At 41.3% G+C, this 14,548-nt stretch overlaps 1 protein-coding gene across 1 annotated transcript; it reads left to right on the top strand.

The window, feature by feature from the left end:
* The first annotated feature begins 10,844 nt into the window (after window positions 1–10,844).
* On the top strand, window positions 10,845–12,771 carry LOC133419244 (nuclear factor 7, ovary-like). Its single transcript, XM_061708303.1, has one exon. The coding sequence runs from the start codon at window positions 10,971–10,973 to the stop codon at window positions 12,390–12,392; it is 1,422 nt and encodes a 473-aa protein (XP_061564287.1). The 5' UTR covers window positions 10,845–10,970; the 3' UTR covers window positions 12,393–12,771.
* Window positions 12,772–14,548: the final 1,777 nt, after the last annotated feature.

The raw sequence follows: 14,548 nt of genomic DNA, 5'->3' as shown, positions 1-14,548 counted from the left end.
TGGAATCTTCTGGAGGTGTTGTGTATGTAACCGAGAACAATCTTGCTATCAGTGAAAAAACTCACCGCTTGAATGTCAATGTCCATCTCACTGCAGATTGTGTCTGCCATCTCAGCTGCCAGGACAGCGGCACACAATTCCAAACGTGGAACTGTATGAGCTGGATGCGGTGCCAACTTTGCTTTGCCCATGATGAATCCCACGTGGCACTGGTTTTCATCACTGGTCACACGCAGGTAGGCTACTGCGGCGATAGCTTGTGTGGAGGCGTCTGAAAATAAACAGAGTTCACAACTTTTAGATGAAGCGAGAGGGACAGACACATACCTCCTTTTGATGTGTAGCTTCTCTAGTTCTGAGAGAGATTCTTTCCACAACTTCCAAGTCTCTTGCTTATCTGATGGCAGCGGATCATCCCAATCATATTCTTTGGATGACAATTCTCTGATCAGAGCTTTTCCCTGAACTGTGATGGGAGCTGCGAAGCCCAGAGGGTCGTAGAGACTCTGAGCTGTTGATAAGATCCCTCTTTTTGTGAATGGTTTCTCCTCGTGAGATACTTGGAAACTGAAACTGTCACTCTCAAGATTCCATATCAGTCCGAGGCTACGCTGAAGCGGGAGGGGATCTGCCCCTAAGTCGAGGTCCTTTAAATCTTTTGCAAGTTCGTCAGGGGCGAATGCTGTCATCACTTTGCTGCTATTGGAAGCGATTTTGTGGAGCTTTAAGTTGGATGCTGCTAGCAGTTTTTGAGTCTTCTTTAACAGATCGACAGCCTCCTCTTCTGTTGGTACTGACGCCAACCCGTCGTCCACGTAGAAGTTCCTCATGATGAACTCCTTGATGTCTGTGCCATATTCGCCCTGATGTTCTTGTGCAGCTCTCTTTAGACCATATATGGCAACTGATGGTGAGGGGCTGTTACCAAATATGTGTACTTTCATTCTGTACTCTGTGATGTTGTTGTTCAGGTTGTTATCCTTATACCAAAGGAAACGTAGATAGTCACGATGATCTTCTCGGACGACAAACGCGTAGAACATCTGCTGAATGTCAGCGGTGATTGCAATGTTCTCTCTCCTGAAGCGCATTAAGACACCTAACAGAGCGTTGTTTAAGTCTGGCCCGCTGAGCAGAACGTCATTCAGAGACACACCGTCATGTTTGGCGCTTGAGTCAAAAACCACTCTGATCTGATTTGGTTTTTGAGGATGATAGACTCCAAATAGAGGCAAGTACCACCTTTCTTGATGCTCTTCTAGTTCTGGGGCTAGTTCTGCTTGGTCGTTCTCAAATACTTTTTTCATGAACTCAAGAAAGTGTTCTTTCATGTCTGCGCGTCTGTCTAGTGTTCGTCGGAGGGATAGGAGTCGTTGCAGGGCCTGCTTCCTGTTGTCAGGAAGACGGCGGCGGGGTTTGCAGAATGGTAGCGGCGCTACCCAGCTGTTTGCTTGATCCATATAAACCTCTTTGTCCATGATGTCCAAGAATGTTTGATCGTCGACTGACAGAGCTACTTTTTCATCATCAGGATGGCTGTCGAAGACTGTGATTCCAAGTTCTCTTTTCTCCTCGCCTTGGAGTGAGCAGCCCACATGACTTGGTTGGTGAGAGTTTTTTGTCTGAAGTGTCTCTTTCACTTGTATTATGTTAGGACAGGGGCTTAACATGGATGTTCGTCCGTTAGGCAGAGTCTGTGTCTTGTACACTCTGACACTGTCTGGTTTGTGAGTGCGATCTAGACAAACATCTCCTACGATAACCCACCCTAGATCCAGACGCTGGGCGTAGGGGTCGTCATGGTTACCGTTGTACTGCTGCCTCACTTTATGCACTCGCAAAATGTCTCTTCCCAGCAGAATGTAGATCTGGGCATTTTTATTGAGTGGTGGGATTTTATCTGCAACAGGTCGGAGATGTGGGAAATGGCGGGCTATTTCAGGTGTGGGGATTTCAGCCCTGTCGTCTGGAATCATTTCACACTCAATGAGAGTTGGAAGCTTGATCTTCATCTTTCCATCACAGGATTCAACCACAAAGTTTCTTGCTCTCCTTCCTGATGTTTCCATAACACCAGAGCAAGTCTTTAATGTGTAGGGAGCTGTTTTTTCACAAAGGCCAAAGTGATTGAAGAACTCAGGGCGAGCGAGTGAACGATTGCTCTGGTCGTCTAATACTGCATATGTTTGCATTACCTTTTCTGGTTGATCTTCAGGATAGACTTTGACCAAACATATTTTGCAGCAGGACTTGGCGTTGCTGTTTCCCCCACATACCTCTGTGCACTTTGATGTTACTGCAGGGAGAGCTGCTGGAGGACTCTCGCTTGTCTCCTCCTCCTCACCTTGACCTGCTGGGACTTCTGAGACCCAAGGTGCGCGGCCAGGATGTAAAGCTGATGTGTGACTCTTGCTGCCACATTCTCTGCAGATTATGTCTTTGTCACAGTCTTTTGCTCTGTGTTTGGTCGAGCTGCAACACCTGAAGCAGATTTGCTTTTCCTTGAGGTATGTTTTGCGGTCTTCTATATGTTTGTTGCGGAAAGTGCGGCACTTACTGAGTGGGTGAGGCTTGTTATGTAACGGGCATAGTCCGTCTGGATCTATAGCTCTATTTTCTCCTGTGGCTTCAGGAAACACGCCAGTCTTTTTCACAGACACTGGTACTTTGTTGTGGTACTTTGTCAGTCGCTCTGTCTTGGGGGGCCCTGAGTAGTTAGTTTGAGAGATCATAAAGCTAGGGTCGTTTCTGGTTTTAGCTTCAGAGCGAACAAACTGTGAGAAGAAAGTGAAAGGGGGGTAAGGGACACGGTGATATTCTTTGTACCTCGACCCTTGGGAGATCCACTTTTCTTGAATACTGAATGGAAGCTTTTCTAGGATGGGGTTCACTCCACGTGACGTATCAAGATATGCGAGCCCAGGGAGGTATCCTCCTTCCTTTGCATATTCCAGTTCGAGCAAGAGATCTCCAAGCTCTCTTAGTCTCACATTGTCTTTGTTTGTGATTCTGGGAAACTCCTCGATCCTCTTCAGGAGTGAATGCTCAACTGCCTCAGGTGATCCATAGATCTCCTCTAGTCTTTGCCAGACCATGTTCAGTCCTGCAGCTGAGTTGTAGCTGTGTATGACTCGGATTCTTTTTGCTTGTTCTTTGGACGCTGGGCCGAGCCATTTAACCAAGAGGTCTAACTCTTCTCTTGGACTTAGTGCGAGTTCATCAATGACGCCTAGAAAAGAGGTTTTCCACGCCCAATAGTTCTCAGGATGGTCGTCGAACTCCATTAGACCAGATGTGACCAGTTCTCTTCTCATGAGGAATTTTGCAACATCTGGCGTGGCTGCTGTCTGTTGTGGAGAATTGTCAGGGGCCCATCTCTGTTGTGTAGGCTGACTCAGGTAGGTTGAATTCGCCTGTGGGTCTAGATGTCTCTTTTTCTGTGTTTGCACAGGAGGCACGCTTGCAGGAATATGTTGTGTGGCATTAACAGCTGGATGGATGTTCATGTCTTTCGGAGTTGGTTGCAGGTGAGTATCTTCATGTTTGATTTCAAGGTTGCTCATCTTTTGTCCAACTTTCACTATTTCTGGTGGTGAACATGTGTGCATCGATAGGTGTTCTGATGCTTCACGGCTGTGTTGCAAAACGTACTCACTTGTCCTTTGTGCAGCGTTGGATGGCGAGAGGGGTAAGTCAACGTCTTTACGAGAGTCTGTCTCTATATTTTCTGCAGCAGCCACGAACACGGCCTCTTCTGCGGTGGCAGCAGCTGCATCTTTTTCTGTCTTTAGAATGTGCATTTTTGCCTTTAATGCTGCCTCCTCAACCATCATCTCTGCTTCTCTCTTAGCATATGAAGCCTGTGTGCGAGCAGCTTCGGCTCTGGCTCGAGCCTTGAGTGCAGCAGAGCTTGTTGATGATCTGTAACTTGACTGTGCGATGGATCTAGTCACCAAGGACTGTTGTGTTTCTTCTTTGTTTTGTCGTTCAGCCATCTTGCTTCTTTGGATGACGATGGCAACGATGGAATAAGCGTAGAGTTGCTTCGTGAAGAGCTTGGTTTATTACTGTCTTTTTACTATTCTGCCCTCGCTATGTTCTGAATAACTAGACAGATAGTCAACAGCCAGATAATAACGATGAAGAATCCAAGAGTTGCGTTGAGGATAGTGTTTTGTTTTGCTTTCCTCAGTTTTATTTCTTAATTCTTCTATTACAATCTTTTCTGTAAAACTGAAACGACAAAGGAAAAATAAACATTACAAAATGTAGTAATGTGTTACTGTTTACAACAATAAAATCTGTTTCACAGTCAAAAACATGAATAAATCAAACATGTAAATTCTATGGCATAGCGCCACTGCCCCCTATTGGACAAACGGAAAATAGCGTCGGCAGGACGACAGGTAAATTACCGCAACTTCTGCTCATAAACAAAACTCAGTTCCAAATGTAATAAACTGCATTACCAAAGGTAAACAAATAAATAACACAAATAACTAAATGCTTGGCGAGAAAAAACACTTACAGACAAAGATTTCACCAGCGCTGTTATGAAGCAGACCCGTTAGACTCGTTAGTTAGACTTCTTAACTGTCAGCTGTTGCCGTTATTTTGGTCCGTCAGTTAAACGGGTCCGGCTAGGAACTAAAACAAACGCCAGAGGGCGGAACAATCCCTTTAATGTTAATGATAATGTTAATGTTAATGTTAATGATAATGATAATGATAATATAATAATTATGATGATGATAATAATAATAGTAATACTAATTATACTACCACTAATAATAAGATTAGATTGTTCTTTATTTCTCCCTCAATGGGGAACTTCATTAATGATAATAAACAGAATAATTTTAATTTTTAATAAAATAAAACAGAGTAAAGTAAAATTGGAAAAAAACAACAAATTACAAATTATGCAATTAAAAAAAAACACTTTCCAATAAACGTAATTAAAAAAAAAAAAAAAAAAAAAAACTACAACAAAGTTATAAAATAACACAAAATATCTATCGTCAAACACAGATAGTCGTATTCTTTTTAGATTCAAAGATAAAAAATATGACAATGGTGCTAAAAAGAGAGATGAAAAAAAAAAGAAAACCCACCTAACTTAACAATTATGATATTTCTTCATCAAACTGGCTTTTATTATTATTTTATTATATATAATAATAATAGTAATATTAATTATACTACTACTAATAATAAGATTAGTGTTCTTTATTTCTCCCTCAATGGGGAAATTCATTAATGATAATAAACAGAATAATTTTAATAAAATAAAACAAAGTAAAATTGGAAAAAACAAAAACAAATTACGCAATTAAAAAAAACACTTTTCAATAAACGTAATAAAAAAAAACTACAACAAAGTTATAAAATAACACAAAATAGCTGTCGTCAAACACAGATAGTCGTATTCTTTTTTGATTCAAAGATAAAAAATATAACAATGGTGCTAAAAAGAGAGAGGAAAAAAAAATTAAACCCACCTAACTTAACAATTATCATGATATTTCTTCATCAAACTGGCTTTTATTATTCTTTTAAATGTTATGTTTGATTTGCATTCTTTGGCTTCTGTATCCAGATTGTTCCATAAACTGAAACCTTTTACAGAAACACAACGTTCCATTAATTTGGTCCTGAATTAAAGATCTCTGTTCCTTTTAAGTTATACTTATTTTCTCTTTTTTCAAACTTTTTCCACTTGTGAGTAATATTTCTTTCTGCAAAAATGGTTAATCTCAGAAAGAATAAAGTAAAGACCGGTTCCAACGTAGCACCAACTCTCTGCTGGTCTGCTGAATGTCCATCATGCTTTCTGGATTGATCTGCAGTAATGTTTGCTTTTCTTAAGCCCTTGCTGATGTCTTTCCCTCCTAGGCTGAGTGCTTCAGGACAACAAACTGGCAAAACATTTGCTTTTATAGAAGTACAAACTTGTTAAGTCCCGTGGAAGTGGTTGGTTGGGCCGTTGTTAATGTTGCCTACTTTATTTTCCTATTTTTGTCTTTATCTTTGGTTAAAAGAAGCGTGAACTTGCATTTCCACGACTGCAACTGCTTTCTAAACTTCACACAATCGTGTTTATTCAGTTAAAGTCAGTCCTTGATTTTCCCCGGACCGCCCGGACCCAGAGGAAGTTGTGAGGCGGCCTTGGGTGCGTCCCAATACTCCCCCTCGCCCTCCTTTTCTTCCCTAACCCTAACTTTTGCGCGTTCCCGTGAAGGTAGTGGTGTCCCAATTCCTCTTTTCACCTAGGGGGAGGGGGCATAACGAGGGCTAGGGGCTGAGAATAGCCCCTTCAAATCGAGGGATTTCAGATGCTGACTTGGCGAGCGAGGGGGTATGAAAATCTCCCAGAATGCTTTTCGTCGTCATTTGCGGACTGAATCAAAAAAAAAAACATGGAGGACATTTCCTGTTTTTTTGGGAATAAAATCAATATTTTGAGTTAGTTTCTGCATAAAAATGCGTTTTGATTACATTTCCTTTTGCAAACCGATATTTTACTTTCATAATATTCACTCAGTGAATGTACATAATCCCTTTTTTGTCCGTTGTTCGCTAAGATCGCGCCGGAATATGGTTACGTAAGCTACGTAAGCTACGCCGTAGGTTACGTAAGCGACGCCGTAGGCTGCGTCTATTTACAGCTCGCCGACCGAGGAAAAGGAAAAAGGAAAAGTTTTTTTGAGTCAAATGGCGACCCGCAAAGAGCAGGAGGATATTGAAAAGAAAACGCACAAATGTAAGTATAATGTCCCATGGAATTTAAAAAAAAAAGTTTTGTAATCACAGTGCTTTTGTATGTTTGTATGAACAGTACATAGAAATACCGGGTAGATAACATTGCCGTGTCCTGTTAACTACTCGTTAACTCTCATATTTTCTACAAATGTGTTGGATATTTCACATTACTATAAGGCAGCAACGTTATTTGGGGGGGGGGGTTACGAAGTAATAACGTTGCTTGCTGCCTTGTTATCATAGTTCAAACGTTTGTTGTTTTGTTTTTTTTTACGAGGACGTTTGTGCATTGCAGTAATCATATTTGATTCCAGGGACTCCGGATCAGGTCCGACACCTAATAAGCTTTAGGACTACCAACGAGGAGAATTTCAATAAGAAGAAATATGCTGCTAAACCGCTGTGGGAGTGAGTGATCTAGCTATCTGCTTGCAGAAAATCTGTGATGGGGTGTGATGGTATAACTACTATTCATCACTGAAAATCTTAAAAAAAAATATAAGGTAAGCAATTGGTAATATGGTAAGTAATATTATCTGCTGAAGAGATGATGCTTAACAAAAAAAATCCATGTAAAGTATTTATTAATAATCTTCTGTAAATTGTGTGTGTGTGTGTGTGTGTGTGTGTGTGTGTGTGTGTGTGTGTGTGTGTGTGTGTGTGTGTGTGTGTGTGTGTGTGTGTGTTGGCCTCTTATGAAGATCCCACGCACTGGTAAGTTTAGCAGTAAAAAAGCACAATCTTATTCCCCAGTCCTTCTTCCTATAGCTAGCTTGTGCCACGACCGGTGGTTCTCCTGATTGTGAGTAATAAAACACTACAGTACCTGAAGATCTAACTGTTATTTTCTTTTCAGAACATAATCGACCCTCCATCCTCACCGGTGTCCTCTCTGACAAATTCAGAGGAAAGCACAGAGGTAATTTTTATTTATACAGTGATAATGAACCTGGTATGATGTTGTGGGTGTGTATGATAGTCCAGTCATGTGTGTAATCAACATGTGTATCCATCTTTTTTTTATCTCAGAACACTTTGGAAGACGCCAGCACATCGGCCTCAAGCTCTGCCTCACCAGCTGGAAGAGGAAGCTGGAAGCTTCAGGCATCAGGTCCACTTTCCCCCCGATCCCCCAAAAAAAAGAAATTCTCTATGCAGGACTTCCTTCAAGCTCAGGCCGCCAAAGAAGACAGAAGATGTCAAAAGAATGAAGAACACATGGACAGGTTCAGCTTTTAGAGAAAATGGTGGACCAGACACCTCATCAGCAGTAGCAGCACATACACTGCAAACTTTTTTTTTTGTAAATATTTCTTTGCAAATTTTTTTATATGGAACAGCACCTTTCTTTGTTTTGCGTGCAATGTTTACTTTTTTTCTTTTTAAAAATTGTACTTGAATATAGAAAATAAAGCCTTTTTTACTGCAGATTCTCTCACTATCCTTATTTTACTATTGATCTTGTTGTACAGTTTATAATTTGAGACATTACCTTACTTTGAGAAACCCCAGAAGAGAAAACTGTTGTGTAACAAGTTTTATTAGACAATTTAAAAGTATTTCCAAGTGAGTAAAACCACACAAGTACAAAACTATTTACACATATGCACGATATGAGCAAAACCCACATAACCGAGCATTAATTTCAGCAAATTTCTTAACAGGCGTTATTTGGATAAACTGAGCCCCGGTTGCGGATCTTAAGGTTACCTTTATGCCTGAAAAAATATTAAAACTTAATAAAGTGCCATATTAACAGCGCTACAGCTGAAATTAAAACAACTTTTGGCTCTCAGCTTCCTGATCAGGTTAGGGATGAAAACGAGGGGGAGTAGGAGAAATGGGACAGACACCTGGGCCAAGTGCCCTAGATTTCAAGTGCCCTAAAATCTCCCCCTTCTTTTTTAGGGCTTAGGGAAGAAAAGAAGTGCGAGTGGAGAAAAGAAGGGCGAGTGAAGTTGAATTGGGATTGGGCCCTTGTCTCCGGTTACTCCGGTGAGTTTTTTTTTTTTTTTTTTTAATTTTTTTTTTATCCCCGATTTTTTACCCATTTCATCACCCATTGCTCATACCTAGACAGTCCTGGGCATTCCCTGGGTTGGCAGAGGGCATTGCTCCCCTCTGCCAACCCAGGGAGGGCCCTACACTGGGCTCAGGTCTCCTTCTTATCTTGAGGAGTGATGGACCGCTTCTTTTCACCAGACAGTGTGGGGTTTCTCCTGCCAGACGTAGCGCGTGGAAGGATCACGTTATTCCGGCCGGATCCTCCCCACCCCATCTGGCGCCCCGGTTGGCCAGAGGGGGCAGTAGAGCCCAGGACTGTTGCATGTTTTTGTGAAGGTAGCTCCCATTAGCTACCCAGGGGAACACGGGGAGAACATGCAAACTCCACACAGAAAGATCCTTTCACCAACCCCACCCAGGGTGTGGTGCTGAAGTCATGGGGGAACTAACACGCACTTCAGCGCCCACAGCATCCCCGGCGGGAATCGAACCCAGGACCTTCTTGCTGTGAGACGGCTGCACTACCTGCTGCGCCACCGTGCCCCTTACTCCGGTGATTTTTAACGTCTGCACTTATGTCTCCGTGGCTCAATCATTTTTCTTTATTTTGTCTGTCGTGAAGTCACGTATTATCACCAGAGACTAATGGGTTAAAGCTATTCTGGCTCTTTTGACCCATTTTGGCTGAACAGGGGCATAAAGCCAGCCCGTCCCAACTGAACAGAGGTTACGTTTCTATGTCATGTCATTTCGGTGGAGGGCAAATCCCTCTCACCAGGCAGAATTGAGGCCATTCAAAGAATGCCAAAACCGATCACTAAGAAACAAGTGATGTCATTTCTGGGTGTCACCAGTTATTGTCGACAGTGAGTCCCGCATTATGCTGAAATCGAGGTACCATTAGCAGCAATTGCCCATGGAAAAGGCCTAAAAGCATCAGACCCTGTTACCTGGACTGACGAGGCTGACAAAGCTTTCACTGACCTGAAACTGACGTTACAGACGCCTCCGACACTTGGACTGCCTGACTGGAAGCCAGAGGTGTAACTGCTGATCCAGGGCATTTGTGTGTACAAATATCAGTTATGGTTCTGGGAAAACTGTGTGTTTAACGGTGTAGAAGACAAGCCAACGCTTTAGGCCACTGAGGTGTATTTCGACGGAAGAACCTTTTTGACGCGCTTACTTTAAATATGCAGGTGCATGATGAATGAATGTCCATTTCAACTTTCTTTGCGATGCACAATATTGATTTATTTTACACTCACGTAGTTCAGTTTTCCAGTTACATACATACATCAGCCTGGTACTGCATGTCAATCCGTGCGTGCGTGCGGTCGAAAACTGTTTCCTCCTGCCAGTCGGAAACACACCTGTTGAGCCATCAAAGGTTCACGGACTAAATAGGTTTTGCCATCACACATCAACCAATCAGCACCTTGTAATCTGCTCTTACAAACGGCTTTTACAACGTACTGATTTGAATTGTTGTGTCTTCCTGCCATCAACAATTAGAGGCCGGAGTGTAACAGCCATTTTCCTATGTGGGTTTTTTTATTTATTTTTGTTGTAAATGTTTTTGTTTGTACTGTGGGTGGCGCTGTGGTAACTTCCTGTGGAAGTGCATTCATTAAGGGAACGGGAAATGTGTGGACAACGACATGCACCTTCAAGTAAGTGACAATGGATTACAAATATCTCGTCTTGTAAGACGGGTTGTAGTGAGTTGTGATGACCCTAAAAACTCTGACCTAAAACCTGTTTTTGGGATTATACAGAAAACATTTAATTACATGATTAAATTGTTGTATGTTATGTTTGAATCAGTTAAGTTTTTCTAAACTTTTAGATTTATTTAAAACATACAGAGTGGCAATTATTTTGTTAATTTCTTTCTTTTTAAAAAGGAAAACAACAATACAAAAATACAAAAAAGTACATTCAAGTCACTTGATTGTATTTCTTAATAACAAGTCAAACTGCGCCCCCTGCTGATAAGAACGTGTAAATCTATCTGCTGACGTCAGTAAAGTAAATATGTGAAACTGAAAGTTCATTCTTGTGACTGAAAAGGAGCTGAGACGCCATTTCAGGGTGGAGATTATGAACTAAAAACCTGAAATAAAAGGACTTAAATCTGTGATTCAGAGGGACATTTAACTGGTGAGTCTACCGATTGAAGAATACTTAAAAGATTTGAAGAAATGGATGAAAAAACTCTTAAAGATTACCTGAGCTGCCACGTTTGTTTAGAGACGTTGAAAGATCCGGTGTCTCTGAGCTGCAGCCACAACTTCTGTTCAAGCTGCCTGAAAGAGTTCTGGGAAGAAGCTAAAAACAAAAACTGTCCCATCTGTAAAAGAAAATCTTCTAAAGATCTTATTGTGAACTTTTCACTGAAGGGACTTGCCGACTCTTTTGCTGGAAAACAGACAGGTGGATCGTCTGAGACTGAAAAAGAAGAAAAGAGGCTGGAGGAAGTTTGTAAGAAACACCCAGGAATACCTTTCCTGTTCTGTAGAGACGAACAGAGAACTGTGTGTTCTGTCTGTGAGTTTTCTCTGCACCAGAACCACAAAGTGGTTCCTGTAGAAGAAGCAGTCGGTGAGCTGAAGGAGCTGCTGAAATCTGACTTAAAGTCTCTGCAGGACAAGAGGAACAAATACAAACGGGTGGAGGAAACATATAAAGATCTGGTTCAACACTCGGAGAAGCAGCTGCTGTCCACAGAGAAGCAGATCAGAGCAGAGTTCAACAAACTCCAGCAGTTCCTGAAGGAGGAAGAGGAGTCCAGACTGGCAGCTCTGAGGGAGGAAGAGGAGCAGAAGGGGAGGAGAATCAGCGGGGAGAGGAAGAGGATCCAGCAGCAGATCTCCTCTCTGTCAGACAGCATCTCTGCTGTGGAAGAAGAGCTGCAGAAAGACAACATGTCGTTCCTCAGCAGGTTTAAACCCACCCGGGACAGAGCCAGAGAGCAGAGCTCAGTGTCAGATCCACGGCTGCTCTCAGGAACTCTGGTAGACGAGGCCAAACACCTGGGAAACCTGGCCTTCAGAGTCTGGGAGAAGATGGGGGACCAGGTCCACTTCAGCCCGGTGGTTCTGGACCCAAACACTGCACCCTCCTGTCTCCATCTGTCTGCTGATCTGACCAGTGTGAGATGTGGAGATACATGGCAGCAGCTTCCTGATAATCCAGAGAGAAACGACTACGGAACCAGTGTTTTTGGTTCTGAGGGTTTGACCTCAGGGAAACACAGCTGGGAGGTGGAGGTGGGAGATTATCCTGTCTGGATTATTGGTTTGGTTAAAGACTCAGTTGACAGGAAGAACAAGACATTTGCTTCACCTACATATGGAATCTGGTGTTTACGGCATTGTGATGGAGAATACAGCAATGGTGATGGTAAGACCGTCACGGTGGAGACGAGTCTCCGGAGGATCAGAGTCCAGCTGGACTATGACGGGGGGACGGTTTCCTTCTACAACGCTGAAGACATGACACACATCTACACTCACCAATACACTTTCACTGAGAAACTCTTCCCTTATTTCAGTCTGGGAAAGTCTGGTGATGCAAAAACTTCTGAGATCAGAATCTGTCAGACAAAGAAAAGATTAACCTGAGATAAAAAAAAATATATGTACCGGTATGTGTCTTTAATGTTTTGATGGAATAACTTTTCCAAGAGCAGGATTATTTTAAGTAAAAAGTTCACATGTGCAAACAAACGAATCTCAAAACTTTGAAAATACGACACATTTAAATATTATTGTAAAACATTCAGCGTATTTGTTCAGCGTTGAATAAGATACCAAAATATAAAAGTTTATAAAGTTGTGATTCATTTTATCCAAGTTTGTATTCATGTTATAAATGTAAAGCCCAAAATATAAAGCCCAAAACGGCTCAGCTCCGCAGTATTTACAAGACCTGATAGTGCCTTATGTTCCTGGCAGAGCTCTCCGCTCCCAGAGTGCAGGTTTACTCGTAGTTCCTAGAGTATCTAAATGTAGATTTGGAGGGCGGGCGTTCTGCTATCAGGCATCAGTACTATGGAACCAACTTCCAATCTGGGTTAAGGAGGCTGACACCACCTCCACCTTTAAAACTAAACTTAAAACCTTTCTGTTTAGTAAAGCCTATAGTTAGTGTTTAGTAAACCTCTAGCTGGTGTTGGTAAATCTCTAGGTAGTGTAACCTCTAGTGTGTTAGAGTCAGTAGTCATAGTTGCAGCTATAGAACAAGACTATAATAGTTAGTTTCAAATATAGCTTTGCGGTAGATATGCTGCTCTAGGCCTATGCTGCAGGGTGGACATGATCCGCTGGGCGGTGCCTCTCACCCTTCTTCTCCTCTCCCTTTCCCTTCCTCTCTTCTCCATTTCCATTTTTATAAATGTCTCATAGCTATCGTTTTGTCCATCGCTCCTGTAGTTTCTTGTGCCGGCCCCCCCTTTTCTCTTTTTTGTGCATGTTTGCAGGCCGGAGCCTCAGGAGCTGCGTTCTGGCCTGCGGTCCCGGCCCCCCCCCCCATCCCCGGTCATCCCGTTGCTGCTTCCACCTGCCTACGTGGATGTCTGCTGTGCTGCTGACGTATATTTATAATTATATCTATGTTTATGTTCATGTTCTGGATCTCTGGAAAGCGTCTAGAGACAACATCTGTTGTATTAGACGCTATATAAATAAAATTGAATTGAATTGAATTGAATTGAATTGAAAATGTGCTGGAATCACTGGGACGAGATTTTATGTTTTACTTTCAAACTTTACTGTTTAAATAAATGTTGTAACCAATTAGAAATATGACATAAACATATTTCTGTGTAAATGTAAGTGTTCAAAAGTCAGAGTTTATAAGTCGCTCCTCAAGTTTCAGTCCAAAGATCAGAGTTTTTAAACAAACTGCAACTAAAAGATACTAAAACATGAAAAACTGTTTAAACGTCTAAAAACACAGCTGGTTCTCATGTGAGCAAATGTTTCATAATTGTTGCTTCATATCTTTTTAAACCGTTAAATGTATCATGTATGTTTATTTTATCATTCTTAACTGTGGTTCATAAAACCTTCATATGTGAAACATTGATTTTGTTTAAGTTTCTTTCAATCAAACATCTGTATTAACCTGGTAAACAAACATGATCATGATTTATTTTAATTATTTGATATCCTGATATAATAAACTGCATGTAGTTTCTTTTTGGGGAAAATAAAATATGAATGAAGTAAAGTGACTTTGGTTTAATGAGTCTGTAAAAACAGGGAGACACAGGTTTCTATTTAAATCAGCGGTTTTCAAAAAAATATATCCAATTCCCCAAGGGGGGCCTGACTGAAACAGTTTGAAACCACTGGCTTGAAGCTCCTGAGAGGTTCCTGGTTCTGGGTGAACCGAGGGGGAATCACCACTAGAGGGAGTTTGAAGCCAGTTCCTGCTGCTGCTGCTGCTGCTGCTGGGAGGATGGTAATGTTAATGATAATGATAATATAATATAACATACCATAACATAACATAATATAATAATAATAGTAATACTAATTATACTACCACTAATAATAAGATTAGATTGTTTTTTATTTCTCCCTCAATGGGGAAATTAATTAATGATAATAAACAGAATAATTTTAATTTTTAATAAAATAAAACAAAGTAAAGTAAAATTGGAAAAAACAACAAATTACAAATTATGCAATAAAAAAAACACTTTCCAATAAACTTAATTTAAATTTAAAAAAAAAAATTAAAAAAAACTACAACAAAGTTATAAAATAACACA

Source organism: Cololabis saira, chromosome 19 (genome assembly GCF_033807715.1).
Source record: "Cololabis saira isolate AMF1-May2022 chromosome 19, fColSai1.1, whole genome shotgun sequence".
NCBI classification, from domain to species: Eukaryota; Metazoa; Chordata; class Actinopteri; order Beloniformes; family Belonidae; genus Cololabis; species Cololabis saira.
This window is presented reverse-complemented; position numbering and strand designations above follow the sequence as displayed.

What these genes read in the sequence shown, in the direction of transcription:
- LOC133419244 (XM_061708303.1), top strand. Translation starts at nt 10,971, where the DNA reads ATGGATGAAAAAACTCTTAAAGATTACCTGAGCTGCCACGTTTGTTTA.